General features: G+C 42.6%; 1 protein-coding gene across 1 annotated transcript in view; it reads right to left on the reverse strand.

Annotated features, from left to right (window-relative positions):
- Window positions 1-2,115: 2,115 nt before the first annotated feature.
- The window catches only part of LOC146072965 (uncharacterized), an 85,910-nt gene continuing 67,576 nt past the window's right edge, over window positions 2,116-20,449 (reverse strand). Inside the window, exons 5-7 of the mRNA XM_083180138.1 lie at window positions 14,266-14,336; window positions 10,515-10,625; window positions 2,116-2,217 (exon numbers count right to left, since the gene is read on the reverse strand). Of these exons, the coding sequence (XP_083036264.1) occupies window positions 2,116-2,217; window positions 10,515-10,625; window positions 14,266-14,336 (284 nt within the window). The remainder of the gene's footprint in view (window positions 2,218-10,514; window positions 10,626-14,265; window positions 14,337-20,449) is intronic.

The raw sequence follows: 20,449 nt of genomic DNA on the forward strand, positions 1-20,449 counted from the left end.
GCGACGTCAGCTTTCCGCCCCCATGTCATGGTAATGAGGGCGTCATGCCCTCATTACCATGCATACGCCCCGCGTTTGCATGGGAACGCCCATGAAACGCGGGGCGTACACATAGGGAAATGAGGGGATGAAGCCCCTCACGCCCCTATCCGCCCCCTTTGCGGCGGACGAAATCCGTCTGCGGCGAAGGGGGCTGCACATGCGCAGAATGACCTCTGCGCATGTGCAGACCACAAACATCGGCGGTACGGCCGCACGCGGGCCGTACCGTGCCGATCTGAATAAGGGCCTATATGTCTGTGAACTGCTGAAGATGGATTAAAAAGAAAAAGTTATCTATCCATATATGAAGCCCGGTGAGTGTCCTCATTTTTCTCTGTAAGATATATATATATATAAATATATATATATATATATATGTAATAAACTTGAGAACTTTATTTGATATTTTAGTCTAGGCAACTTATAATCCTTTTGCGTCACATCACGTATATTTTGGTAACATCACTTTATTCATGGTCACCGCATGAATTGACAGCAATGAATTTTGATACCTTTAGCACATTATGTTATTTTATTGTTGTATTGTAGTGTAATTTGCTTTTTATCACTTGTTACAGTATCATAACATTGCAGCATTACCATTGGTTCACACGGACGGGCCTCCCTTTGTGCCCCCGGCACGCATGCCGACTGGGGATGATGTCATTTTACAGCGCCTCCCACGGCGTGGGTCACGATTGGAGACAGTCATTATTTAGGTAAGCCTCTTTACACATGTATTTTGTTCTCACCTAGCACCTTGATAAAAAAAGCATTACATTATTATTATTATTATTATTCCGCATCCCCTCGCGGGGCTCGGTGCACTTGCCACGCTTTGGGCTCGGTGGCTCGCTGCGCTCGCCACACTATATAAATTCGACTCCACGCCGACGTGGATAGTGGGGCTATGAAAAGGTCAGGGCAGATGATTGCTAATGTCTGAGGTGCAGCATGGGAAGCTCCCAGTGGTTTGCTGGTCAGGCATATTTTGTTATGTATTTCCATATACAATACCCTGTATTTACTGTAATGTTGTTTTTCTGGTGATAAGGTGTATCCAGGTATGATGTATTTCCATTCAGTATATGGTCCCGACAGTAGGGACCATATGGATGGAAGGGCATGAAATACCGCCTGTCGTCACATCGGTTCAAAGAAAAGTGTAAATCCCCATGTCAACCTATTGACTATCAACCTTCCCCATGTCGACCTAATGACCCTGTCAACAAAGCCAATGTCAACCTTCAGACATGTTGACCTTCATGCATGTTGACCTTCAATGGTCAATCCAATGCATGTGGTCGACATGCATTGGATTAACCATTGAAGGTCAACATGCATGAAGATCAACATGTCTGAAGGTTGACATTGGCTTTGTTGACAGGGTCATTAGGTCGACATGGGGAAGGTTGATAGTCAATAGGTTGACATGGGGATTTACACTTTTCTTTGAACCGATGTGACGACAGGCGGTATTTCATGCCCTTCCATCCACCAGGGCGTGGAGGGAGAATAAAATAGTGTGCCCGAGAGTAGCAAGGCACCGTGCCTGAAGCATGGCGAGCGTATCAGTGCTACGTTATGGTGTCCATGTCAACTGTGTCGACATTCACGTACAAAAAGTGAAAAGCCCCATGTCGACCCTTTGACTGTCGACCTTCCCCTTGTCAACCTAATGCTTGTGTCGACCCCATGCCGACCTTCAGACATGCATGTCAACCTTCAGTGGTCGACCTAATGCATGTCGACCTTCCTCTTGTCGACACTATCACCCATACTCTTCCATTCATATTCTATCATTTGGTGGGCAGAATACACATGTGAGGCTGGATACCATATTAGTGTCATTTAGAATCATGTATGTCCTGGAATTTGTATATGTTACATGTAGTTATTCTTTTGTGGCTAAGCACAATCATGTATTAAAGCCTGGTTTGATTAATCTTGCATTAAGAGACATCTCGGCACTGGAGAGCCATCCCAGTCTTTTAATTACACTTTTTAGTGATGAAGCAGTTTGCTCCCTGTTTAATGCCTTTGTCACTAATGAGCGTCCATGCCTTTGAATACTCACTCTAGTGCTGCTATTTTCTGCGCCAAGCTGGCCAGCACAGCGAAGAGTCGCAGGTCTGTTAGGCCATCTGTTACATAATAGTCCACAATCTCTAGTATCTGGAATAGAGGAGATGGATAGAGCTGAGATGAAGGTTGAACAAGAGCAGATTGCTGAGCTTGGAAGGGCAGATAATGAGCTCTGATTGCCACAAACACAAGCTGCATTAGCATAGTAAACAAAACAAGCTTTAAAATGAAATAATCTGAGTGGTAGTAATCAGAGAAATAGTTTGTGTGCACACAGGATGAACAACATTCAGGATTTATTTTGTACTATCACCTATACATGCACGTGATATGTACAGTATGTACTATTATACATTCCCTGCCCACTGAGGTTGGCTTTACAAACCATGGCCCTTATTGTAGTTGATTCAGTCGGATGCGTATTTTCGGACAGGAACCGAGTGTTTTTAGCCCCGCCTTCCGTACGGATCGCTCACACTGTCCGTATGCGGTAAGATGCCGACCGAATGGACCACGAGTGGATTTTTCATGTGAACACCTCCTCCTTCTGTGGGAAACACCGACCATCGAATGCTGGACCGAGTGGTCAGGCAGCACCGAGTGCTCCAGACCACTCGGGCATTTCTCCGTGCACATGCGTCATGGCCGGATTACCATACGTACGCCCAGCGTTTTCATGGGAATGCCCATGAAACGCGGGGCATACGCATATGGTAAGGAGCCCAACAGCCCTTCACGCCCCCTTTCCACCCCCTGTTTGGATTGTACATAATTCACGCCATATTTGGACGTGCGCGGCGTTCGCACATACGCAGATACGCCTCTGCACATGTGCAAAAACCAACCATCGGCCGTCCGTCTGCATTCGGAGTCATCCGAGTCAATCAGAATAAGGGCCCATATGCCTCTGATGGGAACAAACAGATGGAGCAGCTCTCATTTGTGCAGCTCTTGGCAACTGTATCGCCAATTGCCACCCGCCACCAGAGGACATTAGGGGGCGTGTGCGCATGAGACGCTCGCGCACCCCATTCTGTCAGAGGCTGTAGAAGCCCTCCGCTCCCATCACCCCCCCCCCCCCCCCGATCCCCTGTCCGTCTCCCTGAAGTGGAGATGGGCAGGGAAGCCGCTCCCCACCGCCTTCCTGATGGGGACGTGCTCACGAGTCTCCATCAGACGGAGCTGCCATCTGCCAGCCTGCACTAGCAGAGGAGATCTGGCGATGGAGCAGGCTGGCTGATGGCTGCTCCATCTGTACAAGCAAACTAATGTGAACCATATATCTATGGCCTGGTTGTGCAGATCGGTGCATATCAATGATCATTTTTGGTCATGAATCAAGCATTTCCAACATGTTGGATTTCTCCAATATCCTGGCACTGGGATAATGGGGAATTGCCACAATAGCTGTCTGATGTTTTGGTGGCATCACTCTGTCTTCCACTTTAAACAAATTATCTTACAATGTTAGCAAAGTAAAGCCCTATATTTTTAACTTTCTAACATAAGGATCCCTGTGGTCACCATCCCGATGGTCACGATACCAGCAGCAGAGCCCTGAAGGTCAAAATACAAGCATATGCCGATAAGGAGTGTTAGGTTAGGGTTAGACACTAGAGGGGAAGGTTAGGGTTAGGCTGAGGGTAGGGAAGGTCAGGGTTAGGCTGTGGGAGGGGGGTTATGGTTAGGCTGCCTTCAGGGAGAGTTTGGGTTAGGCTACAGGAGTGACGGGTTAGAATACTCAAACTTTGAACATAAGGATTCCACAGTCAGTATTGTGACCATCAGGATGGTCACCACCGGTATTGTCATACTCCACCCCCTATCTGCTCTTGCAGAAAAACACAATATTGCTATAAAGAAATCCACTCATGCATCCTCATCCTGTGTTGCAGCTGAAAATTGTAACCAATATCAGGGTTCACATTACTTAACTTGTAGTTACACAAAACTGACTTGAACTAAAAAAAATTGCCTGCTAAATGCAGCCCAATAACGAAAGTGTGATCCTGGCCTTCATAATTAGGTAGCATTGCAAGTTACGTGCATATGTACTATGACAACAAATCTGAATGACAAGTTGAAGCTCAAAGCTGATAACAGATGCCCAACAATTTCAGCGCTGCGGGGTTTGGTACCACCTGAGTGCTTTATGTTTTCTTTTACTACTGTCAGAAGAAAAATAAAAAAGCTAAAGAACTTACCTTAATCTCCCACCTCCTCACTTTCTTCGCTATCCCAGCTTTCATTACAAACAATTGTGTTCTTGCATGAAAGTCTAGTAGGAACTTTCACGTCAACTTTGTTTAAGGTAATTTTAAAATACTAATAGAGAGAGTATTATGTTAAGTTTAATTATAGGGCCTTTCATATTCCTTGCTCTGAATGCATCCATTCTATGGAAAACCCTATGGTTGTGACCTACAAAGCTTTGTTTCGCAAACAAAACTCTTTTTTTTTCCAGCCAATTGCCTTTGTGTTTTAAGTATTGAGAGCAAACCCACAGAACTCTGGTTCTCCCTCTTGCAGACTTTCGCAACAACAAAGTGTTCCTTAAAAACTCCATTATACCCAGGTGATGTCTATGTAGACAGATATGTGTATCCCACCCCAGCTACCTCATTCTGTCTCTATCTTCTCTTTGAAAACTTTGTTTATTTTATGCGCTAAACAAAACATGGAACCGGTGAATAAAAGGGATGTTTATTGGAGGCACACGTACGGGCTGCAGAAAATGCTGCGCTACCTTTGTGGTTTTACGTTTCAGAAGAAAAGAAACCACAAACAAAGCAAACACACAATAATGCTTTACTGATTCATTATTATTTTTTTACAGGAAGGACATTTATGAAATAAGGTCAAAGCCTATAAGATAATACACTCTCTTTTAGTCTGATTGAGGGATGGAATACAATAATGTTGACAGATGGACAAAATGGCTCTGATAAAGTCAATGCAATGAACCGACAATGGCAGACATTACTGAATAGATGTTTTATAATGGCAATATGAATGCTGGCCCATGACACACATAGTTGGTCCAATGCTACAGTGTGATTACCTCCCAATGGGTTTAGCTTATGTCTTAACAAACTCAAACCAACTTGTGGTAATATGATATCTGTTTGATGTCTGAATAGTATTCAGCCTTTGCCATGGCAGGACAATTAAGAATTAAGATACCAGAGGGATTGCTTTACATGCCTATTATAGCATGCACTGGGTGCTCTTGGCTCTCTGCCACCATGTACCTAGCAAGGGACATAGAAAGAACATGGAGACTCACTGTGAATGCTGTGGTAATGCTCTTTATCTAATGAACAAAATAATGAGTATGCCAGTAATCAACAATGGTAATTATAATCCGCATCATGCTTGGGGGGTTGCAAAATATTATGTGCTAGTGCATTCAACTTGCATATTGGCCTTCCATTTCACATGACCTGACAACTGTCGCTGTAACCCATGTGAGAAATTAAAGCATAATCTAAAGAAGTCCTGGTGAGTGCATTCTGATATATACCCGCTGTTTATGTGGTTACCCGACGGCTCCCCGACAGTCGGGATTCCGACAGTCAGTACTCCGACGTCGGAATCCCGACTGCTCCCTTGTGGGGGTCCACGACCCCCATAGAGGGAGAATAAAATAGGTGGCGAGCACAGCTCGCCATCGTGCCCGCAGCGTGGCGAGCGCAGCATGGTGAGCGCAGCGAGCCCACAAGGGGCTTCATTGCGCTCCCCACACTGTGCAGTCAGGATTCCGACGTCTGACTAATGACTGTCGGAATCCCGACTGTCGGAGTATTATATCACACCCGTTTATGTTTGGCTTTTCAAGCCATTGGATGGACACCCCAGGCACTGGATGAGTTAAAGGAGCGTGCTGACCACTGTAACTGGTGTGTATATATATATATATATATATATATATATATATATATATATATATATATATACACACACACATTTACTATATATATATATATATATATATATATATATATATATATATATATATTGGTACTCTTTACCTAGAACGGCGCCCGCGATTAGAATCGCGGGCGTCGGGGGTAAAAAATCGCGGTCATCGCGGGCATCGCGGGTAAATCGCGGGTACATAAAAATCGTGTACCCGCGATCACCGCGATTTTCCCATAGGGAACAATGTTAAAAAGCCTGATTGACCGCGATTTTACTTTAAAATGCCTCAATGCCCGCGATTTTCACATAGGAATCAATGTTAAATGGGCTACAGAGCCCAAATAGTCACAATTAACCCTTAAATGTCACCCCAATTTTTGTACGCCACCCCACGATCCACGCCAACCCGAAGCGTGGCGAGCGCAGCGAGCCCGCGAGGGGCGGCGGTACGCGTCCTCCGACCTTTTCATGCCCTACTATCCACGTCGGCGTGGAGTTGAGAATAGAATAGTGTGGCGAGCGCAGCGAGCCACCGAGCCCGAAGCGTGGCGAGCGCAGCGAGCCCCGCGAGGGGACGCGGATACCTTCACAGTTATACGCGTCCCCTCGCGGGCTTCACAGGTATCCGTGGCGAAAAGCGGACACCTGTGAAGCCCGCGAGGGGACGCGTTTACCTGTGAAGGTATCCGCGTCCCCTCGCGGGGCTCGCTGCGCTCGCCACGCTTCGGGCTCGGTGGCTCGCTGCGCTCGCCACACTATTCTATTCTCAACTCCACGCCGACGTGGATAGTAGGGCATGAAAAGGTCGGAGGACGCGTACCGCCGCCCCTCGCGGGCTCGCTGCGCTCGCCACGCTTCGGGTTCGCGTGGATCGTGGGGTGGCGTACAAAAATTGGGGGGACATTTAAGGGTTAATTCTGCCTATTTGGGCTCTGTAGCCCATTTAACATTGATTCCTATGTGAAAATCGCGGGCATTGAGGCATTGAATGCAAAATCGCGGTCAATCTGGCTTTTTAACATTGTTCCCTATGGGAAAATCGCGGTGATCGCGGGCATCGCGTCGCGGCCGTTTATGTACTGCCCGCGATGTCGCGATCACCGTGATGGGCGCCGTTCTAGGTAAAGAGTACCATATATATATATATATATATATATATATATATATATATATACAGGAAGGCGACCTGGCACTCCCGGTGTATGAGTCGATGCACCTGGGTGCCTTTGCAGAAATAATACACAGCTAATGAGTGATGTTAACACCCTAAATAAATTGAATGAATAAGTGAATAAGTGGATTCATTCAATTTATCCACTATGCAAGATATATGACCTGATGAAAAGGCCAATGTAGGCCTTGAAACGTTGTCTTCTATACATGCACCTTTTTCTACGATAAACATCTATTGAAGTCCTTTGAGTGCCGCCTCTGTTTCCGTAGGAAGCTCATCAGCAACCACGGATTGGTAATATATAAAATGTTTGAGGGCACCTAGGCATTGATCTTTTCTTCCAGAGTGCCGACCCCGCTCTTACACACACACATATATATATATACAGGTTGAGTATCCCTTATCCAAAATGCTCGGGACAAGGAGAATTTTGGATAACGGATTATTCCGTATTTCAGAATATTTTAATATTTCAATGATGTATTTTGAAGTATCTTGCATTTATGCTGTATAAACACATAATATACACACAAATATATTTTATTACCTCATAAAATACACACAAATATATTTTAATTGTTCAAAAAACAAGGTTTCAAAACGGGAAACAAAATGTGTATACTATCTCAGCACTGAATTTGAATGCCAAGCAACCATTTTCTTGTACATATATAGTGCCAGTTACATATCATGTCCCCAGTGATGCTGTTACAAATGTCCCCAGTGAGTTTTTAGCAAAAAATAATTTTTTTTTCACTTTGTGGAATGTCCGTATTTCGGAATAATTCGGATAACGGATATTCGGATACGGGATACTCGACCTGTATATATATATATATCTAGAGAAAATATAGAACAGAGGGGCGCTCCATGGTGCATGTAAACGATATATTTATTATGGAGGAACAAACACTCCTTAAAAAGGATAAAAGCAATTGCTCGTACCAATAAAAGAACAGTGTGGGCTGGTTACCACATGATAAAACAAACAATACCACGGCAAATCTGCTCCAACCGCATCTCCACTGGCATCAGGTCGACAGGGACTCGCAGACGCTGGGTTGCGCCGACAGGACTCGGAAACCGGAGGCCGGGGACACAGGCAGAAGACAGCGCCGGGACACAGTCAGCACGGGTATCACTGACCAAGCCCTAACATGTTTCGTCAGAGACTTCGCCCTCTGACGAAGTCTCTGACGAAACATGTTAGGGCTTGGTCAGTGATACCCGTGCTGACTGTGTCCCGGCGCTGTCTTCTGCCTGTGTCCCCGGCCTCCGGTTTCCGAGTCCTGTCGGCGCAACCCAGCGTCTGCGAGTCCCTGTCGACCTGATGCCAGTGGAGATGCGGTTGGAGCAGATTTGCCGTGGTATTGTTTGTTTTATCATGTGGTAACCAGCCCACACTGTTCTTTTATTGGTACGAGCAATTGCTTTTATCCTTTTTAAGGAGTGTTTGTTCCTCCATAATAAATATATCGTTTACATGCACCATGGAGCGCCCCTCTGTTCTATATTTTCTCTAGATTCATACGTCCTGACCCTGGATGCTTGGTCATTTTCCAATTGAGGGAGCTGCAGTCTATATCATTGGACTTTGGTGAAACTTCTGTGCCTCTTTGTTTAAAGGGCTAACATTGCTGGACTCATTAGAGACTTGAAAATCATCAGCGCCACCTGTACTACGGTTTTTTCTATATATATATATATATTAGGGCGGAGTGAAAAAACTGAAATTGAGAAATTCAAAATCAGCTAGTGTGGGAAAGTTGTGACTTGACCTGAATAAGAAACGTGCAAAAGCTTTTTGATCTGAGTCAACATCTTCTGGCAAGAGGCCTGAAGTTTCACTTTTTTGGTGAAAATGACGAAAACTGTGAAGATGCTCCGATCTAGTTAAAATTATTTCATGATGTCTTAGAGTGGTTTATTAATATACTTTAGCTTAGTAAAAGAGAGCTTGTCCTAGTGCAAAGTGACTAACTTTTGCAGGGAGAAAAAAATCCCTGATAAATGACCCATTTTCATGGTTTCAATTGTGAATATGGTGTTTTCTCTGGAACGTGTTTTTTTTTGGTGAGAGGATGCTCTGTAATTGATGTGATCAAGAAAAGAAACTTGGTAAAAAAAACAGGGTGAATCCATTTTGTTTGCATTTAATAGAATAGTGCACCTATGTGTCTTCTAATGTCCAACAAACTCTTTACTGAATGCTCCAGTAAGTTCGGTAAACAATGCATTACACTCTGTTCTTTAGGTGCAGGATTTAAAACACTTCTGTTTATTGTCTTTAGTCGTGGCTGTTTATTTGTTTGAAAAACAGTCTGAAAAACAGTTTGCATCCCCTATGCTGGGAACATGAAAGGGCTGCATTATGGCATATAGTTATGCCATAGATAAGCCAATATATTGTTCAGTGCGAAACGGTCAACCCGAGTCTTAAATTTAGGACCCGGGTCATCAACCCGGGATTTGCGACCCAGGTTGACCCTTTCACACTGAAGAAATACCCATGTAATTTAGCAATTCACCAGTAATTTGCTGCTCAGTGAGAAAGAGGGTCAGACTGCACCCCGCAAAATGACTCGCCACTCAAAATGCCGGGTAATTGCCGGGTGGCATATCTGAAAGTGGTATTAGTAGACTGTACCTCGCATTATCGCTGCCGTAACTGCTCAAAAAGCCATAAAATAGGTTTGGACAGTTATCATAACAATAACAGATGTTTATGAATGTACTGTAGGTGGTCATATAAATACATTGTTTATATCTTATATATCTAAGATGTTCTGTAAAAATATTAGCATTAAGTAACAACTCTGCATTTCATAAGTTGATATATATATATATAGCTCGTTTATGGTATAAATTTGTTTCCCAAAAAATTACTGAGAGCTGATTCCACTGAACAAAGACTGAACATAGAAAAACAAAATGATTAACCAAAGGAGCCAATATTAATGTATATTGAATAAGCAACATATGAAATACCTTCCCACATTGCAGGTCAAATTAGGACAGGTTTCATAACATCCCCAATATGTAAAACACAGTAACATTTTGCTAAAGCCACACAACCAAACACGTTGCCGCAACCCTATTGATTGCCACAAATCAGGATAGTCCTAAGAAAATCTGGACAGCTGGGTGTATTATTACATTGCTATTACATTTTATTTATAAAGCACCACAAGTGGTCCATGGCGCCGTGTATGATATTGGACAGGGGTTTCCTTATTTTATAATACCCTGGTCATTTATCACAGTGAATTTATTTTTTGTGGTGTTTACTTACCCGATACACATAGAGTTCTTCAGCATCACTTAAGGCATTCTTTGGAACAATTTCTTTTAGGGCCATGAGGACTTGCAGACAGTCTAAGTATCCATCTTCATTAGTATCCATCTTAAAAGAAAAATAAGTCATACATAAATTCGTATAGCCCTTTGGAATGATTGCTATGGAAAATGTCATCTTTTCTTAAGTTAAAACATTTAATAAAATTTTAGTTCTTTGATCACAAAAATAAGGTTCAGAAAAAACTGAATCTTGAAATAGGTTTATGTGTGGTACATGGAGGCAGCACGTACAAGATACTGTAGTTGGTATTTATCCTGTTAACTTGACCTCTAGTATTCCCTGTTTTGTCAAGATTGATCACTAATCAGTTATTTGAAATTCATTTCAGTGATGAAATGGCTGTTAAGAAAGTTGAAGACATAATATTTCACAACTTCCTTGTCAATCAAAGTAATAAATCAATATAAATTTGTTCATAATAGATTTTCTTTTTTTCCTGTGCTTCTTCCCTGATCAAACATATATATATATATATATATATATATATATATATGGATGAAACAGGCGTGAACCTCTGCGCCAAATGTGTGTCAACCAAATAACCAGTAAAAATCCCCCAATAATTCAACTGAGGGAAGGTTAGCACCAAAGTCAGTTTTTCAACCTGCTGCCGCTTCTCTCTAAGGTGTAGTCTCTGGAATCCACAGAGAAATGGAGATCTAGGAAGAGGCAGAGAGAAGGCGCTTCATGGTGCAATATTAGGAGTATTTAATGGATAATAAAAAATCCTGGTACAGGCAAATAAAGACTCGTACCATAGGTAAAAACACTGTGGACTGGGTACCACAAGGTATAAAAGTAGCCAGAGGCTAGACTGCTCACGCTTAGGTGCTGGAACAAGGATCCACTGGAAACACCGCTATGCTGGCTTGCAGGGAGGCGTGTAAGGGTCACCAAGGTCCAGACATCAGCTGTGAGGAGGGTAGGAGCGTCGTAGGCCACGCCCTGACGCGTTTCGTCGTGTAGACTTCGATAATAAATCAATATAAATTTGTTCATAATAGATTTTCTTTTTTTCCTGTGCTTCTTCCCTGATCAAACATATATATATATATATATATATATATATATATATATATATATCACATTTATAAAACACACACACACATATATATATATATATATATATATACAGTGGTCGAAGTGGAAATTTTGAAGTGGGGGTATGGAAATTTTGAAGTGGGGGTATGGAAAAGTAAAGAGTGAATATAGTGCGCACCTTCGGACACCCCCCTGTCCATCAACGTCCCCTGCCAGACTGCCCCGTTGTACAGGGGTATTACAAAAGCACAATATGTGCTGCTGAGTGATCAGAGAGCATCCTGAGGGGGAAAAAAAACTTTTTTTTTTATCTTCAGATTAAAGTGGGGGTATGCCATACCCCCGTATACCGCCCCACTTCGACCACTGTATATATATATATATATATATATATAAGGTGTACAGCTGTCGTTGTGTGCAATCATGTTTGTACAATAAATCAACTTTTCTTCACCATCTACCCGTCTACATTTCTTGCACACCTTCTCCCAGCTACATGCAGAAACCATGCATTAAGTCAAGAATGTAAATTTTGGTGAAGATATCAGTTGGATATTTTTTATCTCCCTAAGCTGAGGATACCCAAACAGTCAACACCCCTTCTAGGGTGCTGACCCTTGTTGGTCCATCTACCATTTAGGATCGAACACATTTTTGATCGATACCTTGTTACCCCTGAAGAGGTCCCTCCAGGACGAAACACGTAGGGTCTTTCAGGAAAAACATTTGTCAAAAATGGTATCAAACATCGGAATAAATGTGATGCAATTATTTGTGGGAATACCAATTGTTTTTATATTATTGTACAAAATATATTTATAAATATTTTTCTAGCAATGTGTACGCAATTTGGGTGAAACTTACCAGCGCACCTCTATACTTCTTCTTTCTCTATGTCTATTTCATACCTCTATTAACAGCGAGGTATTTAGAGGTGCGGCTAATCTTACAGCGCAGAAAAGGTCACAACCCCCCATCTCTTGATATATATATATGCAGAAAAGCTGCTAGCGTGGTTGGTCGATGCGTCTCCATGGAGCCACTAGCAGCCTCTGTAGTGCTGGGACAGTGCTATAGAAGCTGTGAGGGAGTCAGCGCTGGACCCTGGGTCAGTAAGTATATTGGTGTAAAAGTGAGGTGTGTGTTTGTGTGTGTATAATAAAGTTCTACTTTTCTGTGTCTGTTATTTTAACATTCTTTTGACAGGTGGACAATAAGTCCCAGCAAAAAAATTACAGTTCTCTGTACTGCCTCTTCATAATAAAAAATGATAAATATTTCATTACCATTTTTGTCTATAGCAGTGGTTCCCAACCCTGGTCCTCAAGTACCCCCACCCCAGGAACCACTGGTCTATAGCGAAAGGCCTTATTTTTAAAAAATGGTGTCCTTTTTTTTATTGGAGTTTAGTACTAGCAAAAAAGACACAGTACACAAAACATTGTTAAGTCGTAGAACATTATAAAATAGGGAAGGGATCTGCAACTGAATATTTAACACCATTTTCTATTTGTAGAGGTTAGGGTTAGGCTGCAGTAGGAGGTAATAGCTAGGCACAAGATGTAAGGTTAGCTATAGAGATCAGAGTTAGGGATAGCAGAAAAATGCTTAATGGAATGCCGCTGTATTACAGTTCTGACCAGGAAGTGGTGGTCACATGACTGTCGAGATCTAGAAGATGCTGCCGCAGCCATCTAAAGCAGGTAAGTGACCACTTGCTCACCATGGATGATATACATTATACATGATATACACATTCTAACATTTCATCACTGTCTACATGGTTAATGTCAACATTATGACCACTTTGAAATTTTCATGCCAGCATGATCAGTTTAGACATTATAACTGTCCATGTACTGTAACATACCCAACCCACCCAAAACTGGTACATGTTAAACAACATATATAGCCAGCCAACGTGCAGACAATTTAACGCATTCCCTATGATAATCCCTATGCAGTCAAGTGTTCCTCCGGATTTACCTGTTGCCACACTGATCATTTAACATGCAGCTCCTTAATTGTAATTGTTAGAAGTAACCAGACGTAATTTTTCATTTCTTTTATAGTTGTGAAAAGAAAGGTTATAAAAATAGTAAAATACATAATGATGAAACGCTTTACACATAATACATTGCATTTCAATGGCAAAGTAAAAAATGAGAACATACTCCTGCTATTTTAGATAATGGAACTTTCTACAACTAAAGAATGGTAAGTTTATCACCATAATTTAATTGTACAAGGATATTAAGGAGCGGTTTAGTCTACCCTCCCGCTTTGGCGCAGCTATTGTGTATTAAATTCAGACTAATCAAATTGCAGATTCCAAGACTACTGTATTAGTCGCCCCACTCCTTTTAATTTGTTTAATGGCCTCTTCTTTTTTTGTGTGTGTTCTAAATGGCTGTGCATCGCTCAGGCTCACGACATGTAAATAAAGAATGGATTTGGGAACGGTTCTACAAAAAGAATAAAGCGTGCCTCCGTTCTAAAGTTACATTTGATGTTCAAGTAATTCATGGGACGTGCACCACAAGCAGCGGTGCTTATTATTTCTGCTTAACTGTCTACAGACATAGGAGGAGAGAAGGGAGAGGGGAGAGAAGAGGAAAAGAAAGGAGACTGAATTTACACTTACCGCTTCAAAAGCCCTTTTATACTCAGCCAACTTCTCCTGGCTGAAGATGCAGTATTTTGCCAAAAAGTCGACTAAAAAAGAGGACAAAAAGTATGCAATAACCAATGAAGGAAGCCTTTTTCACTTGTGTTTAGTTTTACATAAAGACATCCTTTTGCATTACAGAGTTCATTATGAGGACAGCAATTCAGGCTGGAATAGCGAATTACTGCCCCTTTTGGGCATCATTTGTTTTTAGGTTTGTAAGGAAGCCTTTTCACCTGGTGGAGGGCACCAAGTCAATTCAGCTAAAAAGATGCTTAGCATGTAAGACACAAAGGTTTTAGAAGACGCCAGGAAGCTGATCTTCTCGCCTTTCTATTTAAATATAAAAACTTTATATCAAAAATTCTAGTCTGTCAATTCATGTTTGTCAAATGAAGTTACTTTTCCATACGTACTGTAGGCACAACCTATTTATATAAAGAAATGGCAAAAAACAGAAAGCTGCAAATACTAATGCACAGTAATGAATTATGCCTGAATGGAAATGATTTAGTATTAGAGTATGTCTACTACTTTCAGCATGGGCCTTACATGTGACATCTGGTGAGGTAAATGGCTGAGAAGCCGCTGACTAGTACCAGAGGAAGAGTTACAGACACAAGTATGAACCTGATGGTCCATGTGAGCATTACACAGAGGTGAAGCACTATATAGTGCTGCTGGAAAGTTGTAGACAAGCTAGGCAGGTGAAGCAGTGCCTCTTCTGTTATAATCCAGTATACATCAGAGTTCTGACAATAAAAATGATCACAATAATACAAAGAAAATATTTCTAATGTCTTCTTTGTATTTTGCATATAATTTTTAGGTTATGTTTAGGGTTTTTAGGGTTTAGGTTAGGCTCCAAGGAGGGAGGGTTAGGCACTAAGGGGTACGATTAGGAAGAAGTGAGGGTTAATAACTAAGGGGTACAGTTTGGGTTAGGTTGTAAAGAGGTGGCGTTATGGTTAAGCTGAAGGAAAGAAGTGTTAGGAGAAGTGGAGGAGGGTTACAATACTGTTGGGACCCTGCGCATTGGGGAACCGCTGTCAGACATCTGACCGCAAGCATCCCGAACACCGGCATCCTGATACTCTCCCCAATACAATCATATTAAAGTGAAATAGGTACAATGCGGCAGATGTATAAAGCCTGGAGAACAGGTAAAGTGAAGATAAAGTAAAAGGAATAAAGCACCAGCCAATCAACTCCCAACTGTCATTTTCAAACATAGTTCATTGGCTGGTGCTTTATCTCATAGAAACATAGAATTTGACGGTAGATAAGAACCACTTGGCCTTTTTGAGACCCAAGTGCATGATTTAGCATTTTTTGGCATTAAACTGTAGTTTCCATGCTCTTAAACATTCATCTAATCTACCTAGATCATCAGTCATTTGTTTTACCCCTCCTGGTGTGTCTACCCTGTTGCCTATCTTTGTGTAATCTGCAAAAAGGCACATTATACCCTCAATTCCATTTGCAATGTCTCCAATAAAGATATTTAAAAAGCACTGGTCCAAGTACAGAATGATCCCTGGGGTACTCCATTGGTAACCTTCCCCTCCTTTGACTGCACTCCTTTAACTTTATCTCCACTTTATATCCAGTTTATCTCTTCTCTAGGCTTAATACATCTTCCCCATTGTGTCTTATCCATGCTTTATTTTGCACTAGAACTTTTGGAAATTGATGTATGGGATAAATCATCCAGCTTTCCAACATGTCAACCATACAGTACAATGATTTTGAAGAGAGCGGCATGAGCTATAGTGATTGTTTAGTTGCAAAATGCTTATTATTGAAACACAAAAATATGTGACATAATCTTCACTCAACCCATAGCAAAACTGTATCTGGAGTGGATTATAACATTGTTTTTAATGTCAGTTTAGTACTTGGCCCAGAGATTCATTCTGAAGTTACCCCATGGTTTGTTCTCTGAAAAAAAATATTCTTTGGTATATGTAAAACTCTGAGATCAGTGGGCCCTATGTACTACTGCAAACCACTTTGGTTTATCTCGACATAGCCAATTTCACTGGACTAACCTTGGCACACCTCTAGCAAGGTGTGAAGAGGCCCACTATGCAAAAGTGTCCATACATCAGGGATGTGCGGTGAGGTAAATGGCTCAAGACCTGGCAAGTACCAGAGCCAGATTTGCACACAAAATATGAACCATGGGGTACATGCCAGCATTATACACATGTGCAGCAGTATACACTGCTGGAGACTCGCTGAGTTTTGATAAGAGATGAACAGAAAAGGTAGCCAGGTGAGGCACTGCCTCACCTGTCATACACTTTACTCCAGAGTTTTGACTATAAAAATGATTACAATAATAAAAATAAGATTTTTTCTATATATTTTGTATTTTTTACATGCTTTAGAAATTCAAAATGCCGGCATATACGCTAGTATGACAGGAAAGGCTGTGCCTCACCTGCCTCACCCCACCGCACACCACTGCCACACATTATGGGGGTTATTCTGGATGATTTGCAAGGCTGCGAATACGCAGCCTTGCGAGGCCACCAAACCATGCCACCCGCCTGCCTCCCTTGCAGCGTGTGTTCGCACGCAGGGCCTACGAATGGATGTTTAACATAAACATCTATTCACAGCCTGTGGGTGAACACCCACATCATTCGATGGTCGCCAACCATCGAATGATGTGCAACGTGCACGCATATCTAAGTGGCTCTCAGGTCACTTAGATTTGTGTGCACCCTCGGGAGGAAGTGGGTGGGCAGTTGACATCCGGTGATGTCAGCTGCCCGCCCCCGTCACCGACATCATGACTCGATTACCATAGGAACACCCAGCATTTACATGGGAATGCCCAGTAAATGCTGGGCATCAGGGCCGGTGCAAGGCACCAGAGCGCCCCAGGCAAGTCGGGGTGGGGGCGCCCCGGTGTCTGCCACCCGGGTACCTGTCCTGCGGCGCTGTAAAGCTGGCGGCAGCGGGGGGTCCCTGCAGTCAATAAGAAATAACAAGCGCTATCCGCCGGGCTATGCGGAAGCGCTTCTGTTTTGGAAACACTGGCCGCACTCAGCCAATCAGCGTGCGGCCAGCTTTTACGCACATATACGCCGCAGGACAGGTACCCGGGCGGCAAGGGGGGGCGAAATACCGCCCTCCAGTGGCCGGCGCCCTAGGCAAATGCCTAGATTTGCCTAGTGGTGGCGCCGGCCCTGCTGGGCATCTGTTCGCCGTGGCCGCACACACCCAGCGTATGCACATGCGCATAAATGACCCTACGAATGCGCATGAGCCCACCATCAGTCCCTATAATGTTTGATGACAGTTGCTATCATCAAGAAGGAATTTGGGAATCTTGGGATCACCATAGGAGGAACATAGATGACATCAGCAGGTGTGCTCCCTGGGTCCAGCAGTTCTACTGAGAGGATATAGAGCAAGCAGACCTGCTAAATAACCATTGCCATGGTGTGATGACCCTTCTTAGCTTCTCTCATTTTGCTTTCAGCTGTTTTTATATTTGTGGGTAGCTTATTATATGGGAGGTAGGAACAGAGCAACGTGCAGCCATATATACAAGCCACCAGTATACCATTTTGTGGTTATCCAGATTTTAAGTTGTCAATAAATAGTACAACCACTATTGTTTGACATATGTTAGGTGGGTCAACATGATAAATAGGCCAACATGATACTGATCATACGGTTGACATGATTTTTTTTCACACTCTTATTTTAAAAAAATATTATTTTTTCATACTTTACCAACCCCTGTGGATTAAGATTTGGAATGCTGAAGCCAAAAGCCTGGTGACAAAAGCAAGCCATGTGCTACAAGAAAAAAATTATCACCACAAAAAAAAAAAAAAAAATCATGTTGACCTTTTCATGTGTCGGCCTTTCTTTCTTGTGATGACCGTTATAACATGTTGACCTTCTGTATTTCAAGCTTTTGGTGTCAATCTAGACACTATTAATGCAATGAACCAAACCCATTTTGTTTCGGCACTGTTTCAAAAGACTTAACTGCATTGGTGCATTGACTTACTTGGCCTTGTTCTTTGGCCAAAATCAGTGTGTACCAGCAGAATAAAGCCACTATGGGACTGATTCAGACCCACTCGCTAAGCAGTGTATATTCGCTGCCTAGAGAGTGGGTAGGCACCACCCTGACAAATGCCCGGCCCCCTACACTGCCCGCATCCACTCGGTAACATGCAAGGTGATTATTCCAAGATCACATCCCCTCGCATGCGACTGAAGGGGAGAGAAATCATTCGATGATCGTCTGAATCAGCCTTTTTGTGCTTTATATGTGTGGCCCAATGTTGCTTTACTGGAAGCTGCTGCAGGTTTTTAATGGCTTTTGTGAAGCATCATATTCAGATCATTGTGCTGCATTTTTGATTCCTTGTAGATGAATAATTTTGTTAGCTAGAAGTAGAAAAGGTTGTTTCCATAGTCCATAGATCGCAATCAGTGGAGGAGCTATAACATCAAGTAACTTCTCCATATTTTATATTACAACCATTGGTGCAGCAAGTACAGTGCACTGGGGCCCCTGAGGACTAAGGAGCCCCCTACCACCCAGTGACCCTCTTCCTGTCACCCACTGTGTCTCCCTGTCACACTCTGCCTCCCCGTACCCCTCCCTGTCACTCACTACCATGTTGCATATTGTGAACTTGGGTTGGGGTGAAGGAGGGACCCAAATTATATTTTGGCACCTGGGCTCACCACCCCACAAGTTCCGCCACTGATTACAACTGCTTGAACTTACTGCTGTATTTGTACAGAAAAGGGAAGATTGGGATAGCCTACCTATAGCTATCATAACATATCAAAAACTAAAAACTGGTAGACATGCTTGGCAAATTACAGGGAAACACTACAGTTCTAATCTCCTATTGAGTATCTCCAAATTAGTATATTGCGTAGTATGACATAACATGGCCTTGTTGTCTATTTTTTTTTTTTCATTATGATCTGTTAAATAAACAAAATGCTTACAAAAGAGCATCTCAACCTTCTGAATTACATAGCAATTACTAATTACAAAAGGGGAAAGGGAAGACTGCAGGACATTTTGCACAGGTGGGATGATTAGAACCTCACATGAAAAACAAGCCCCTAATCCTCTTTTCTTGTTCATGCAAGCATGATACTTTAGAGATGCATCAGGACGCTCAAAGGACAGCCTACACCTTCATGCCATTTCTGAAACTACAGATCCTTCTCTTATAAATACTACTGATGGCGTATACTTATCTAAGTCACAACGGTATTTTGTTGAAAAATAATGAAGAATTTTATCAAATATTTTAAAGGTATTTAAAAAAGGAAACATTATAAAAAGGATATAGTCAGGGGTTAAAGTGAGGGGGAACAGGATGGAATTGACTTCCACCACCTCTAATGATAGGGGGAACTCAGTTGCACCTCTTTCACAGCCCTGAACAGCAATTCCAACAGAAAAGCCTGTCCAAGTGGCTTTTTCTTCTGGCACGGCGTATGTGATGACATGCCATCACCGCTGCTGAAGTGAAGAAGAGCCACTAAGAGGAGCAGGCTCAGAGGTGGTCAAGCTGCTGGAGGGACACAAGGCATGGAGCTGCTGAGGAACATGGACAGCAAGCTGCTGGAGTGACAGAGACAGATGTGTATAAGCAGCACAACTGTGGACATTATGTGTATAAGGGGCACTAACGTGTGATTTAATATGAATCAAGGGCACTACATACCGATGTGATTGTGCTACTGTGTGCTGTAAATTTAAGTGGAGTTTCTATTGTGTGACCACTCCCATTCCTTGTGAGAAGTTCCACCACCTCTCCAGGACCATTTTAAGCCCTGGATATAATACATAACATATTAGGATAGGGGAAGAATGAAGGCTGGACTGGCCAACATGGGTACAGAGGAAACCCCCAGTGGCTCCTTCTCCCCTAAGGATCAGGTTCCAGACTGGGCACTTGTATTATACATTATGCATATGTTACCGTATACTGCACAGGACCAAAATATATAGTGTGTATTCATTACAGTTTGTTGCTGTTATATTTATTTATTAACAGTTTCTTATATAGCGCACACATATATTTTTGGATTGTGGGAGGAAACCAGAGTACCCGGAGGAAACCCACGCAAGTACGGGGATAATATACAAACTCCG

The sequence above is a fragment of the Crinia signifera genome, chromosome 4 (assembly GCF_055691185.1).
Source record: "Crinia signifera chromosome 4, ASM5569118v1, whole genome shotgun sequence".
Taxonomy (NCBI): domain Eukaryota; kingdom Metazoa; phylum Chordata; class Amphibia; order Anura; family Myobatrachidae; genus Crinia; species Crinia signifera.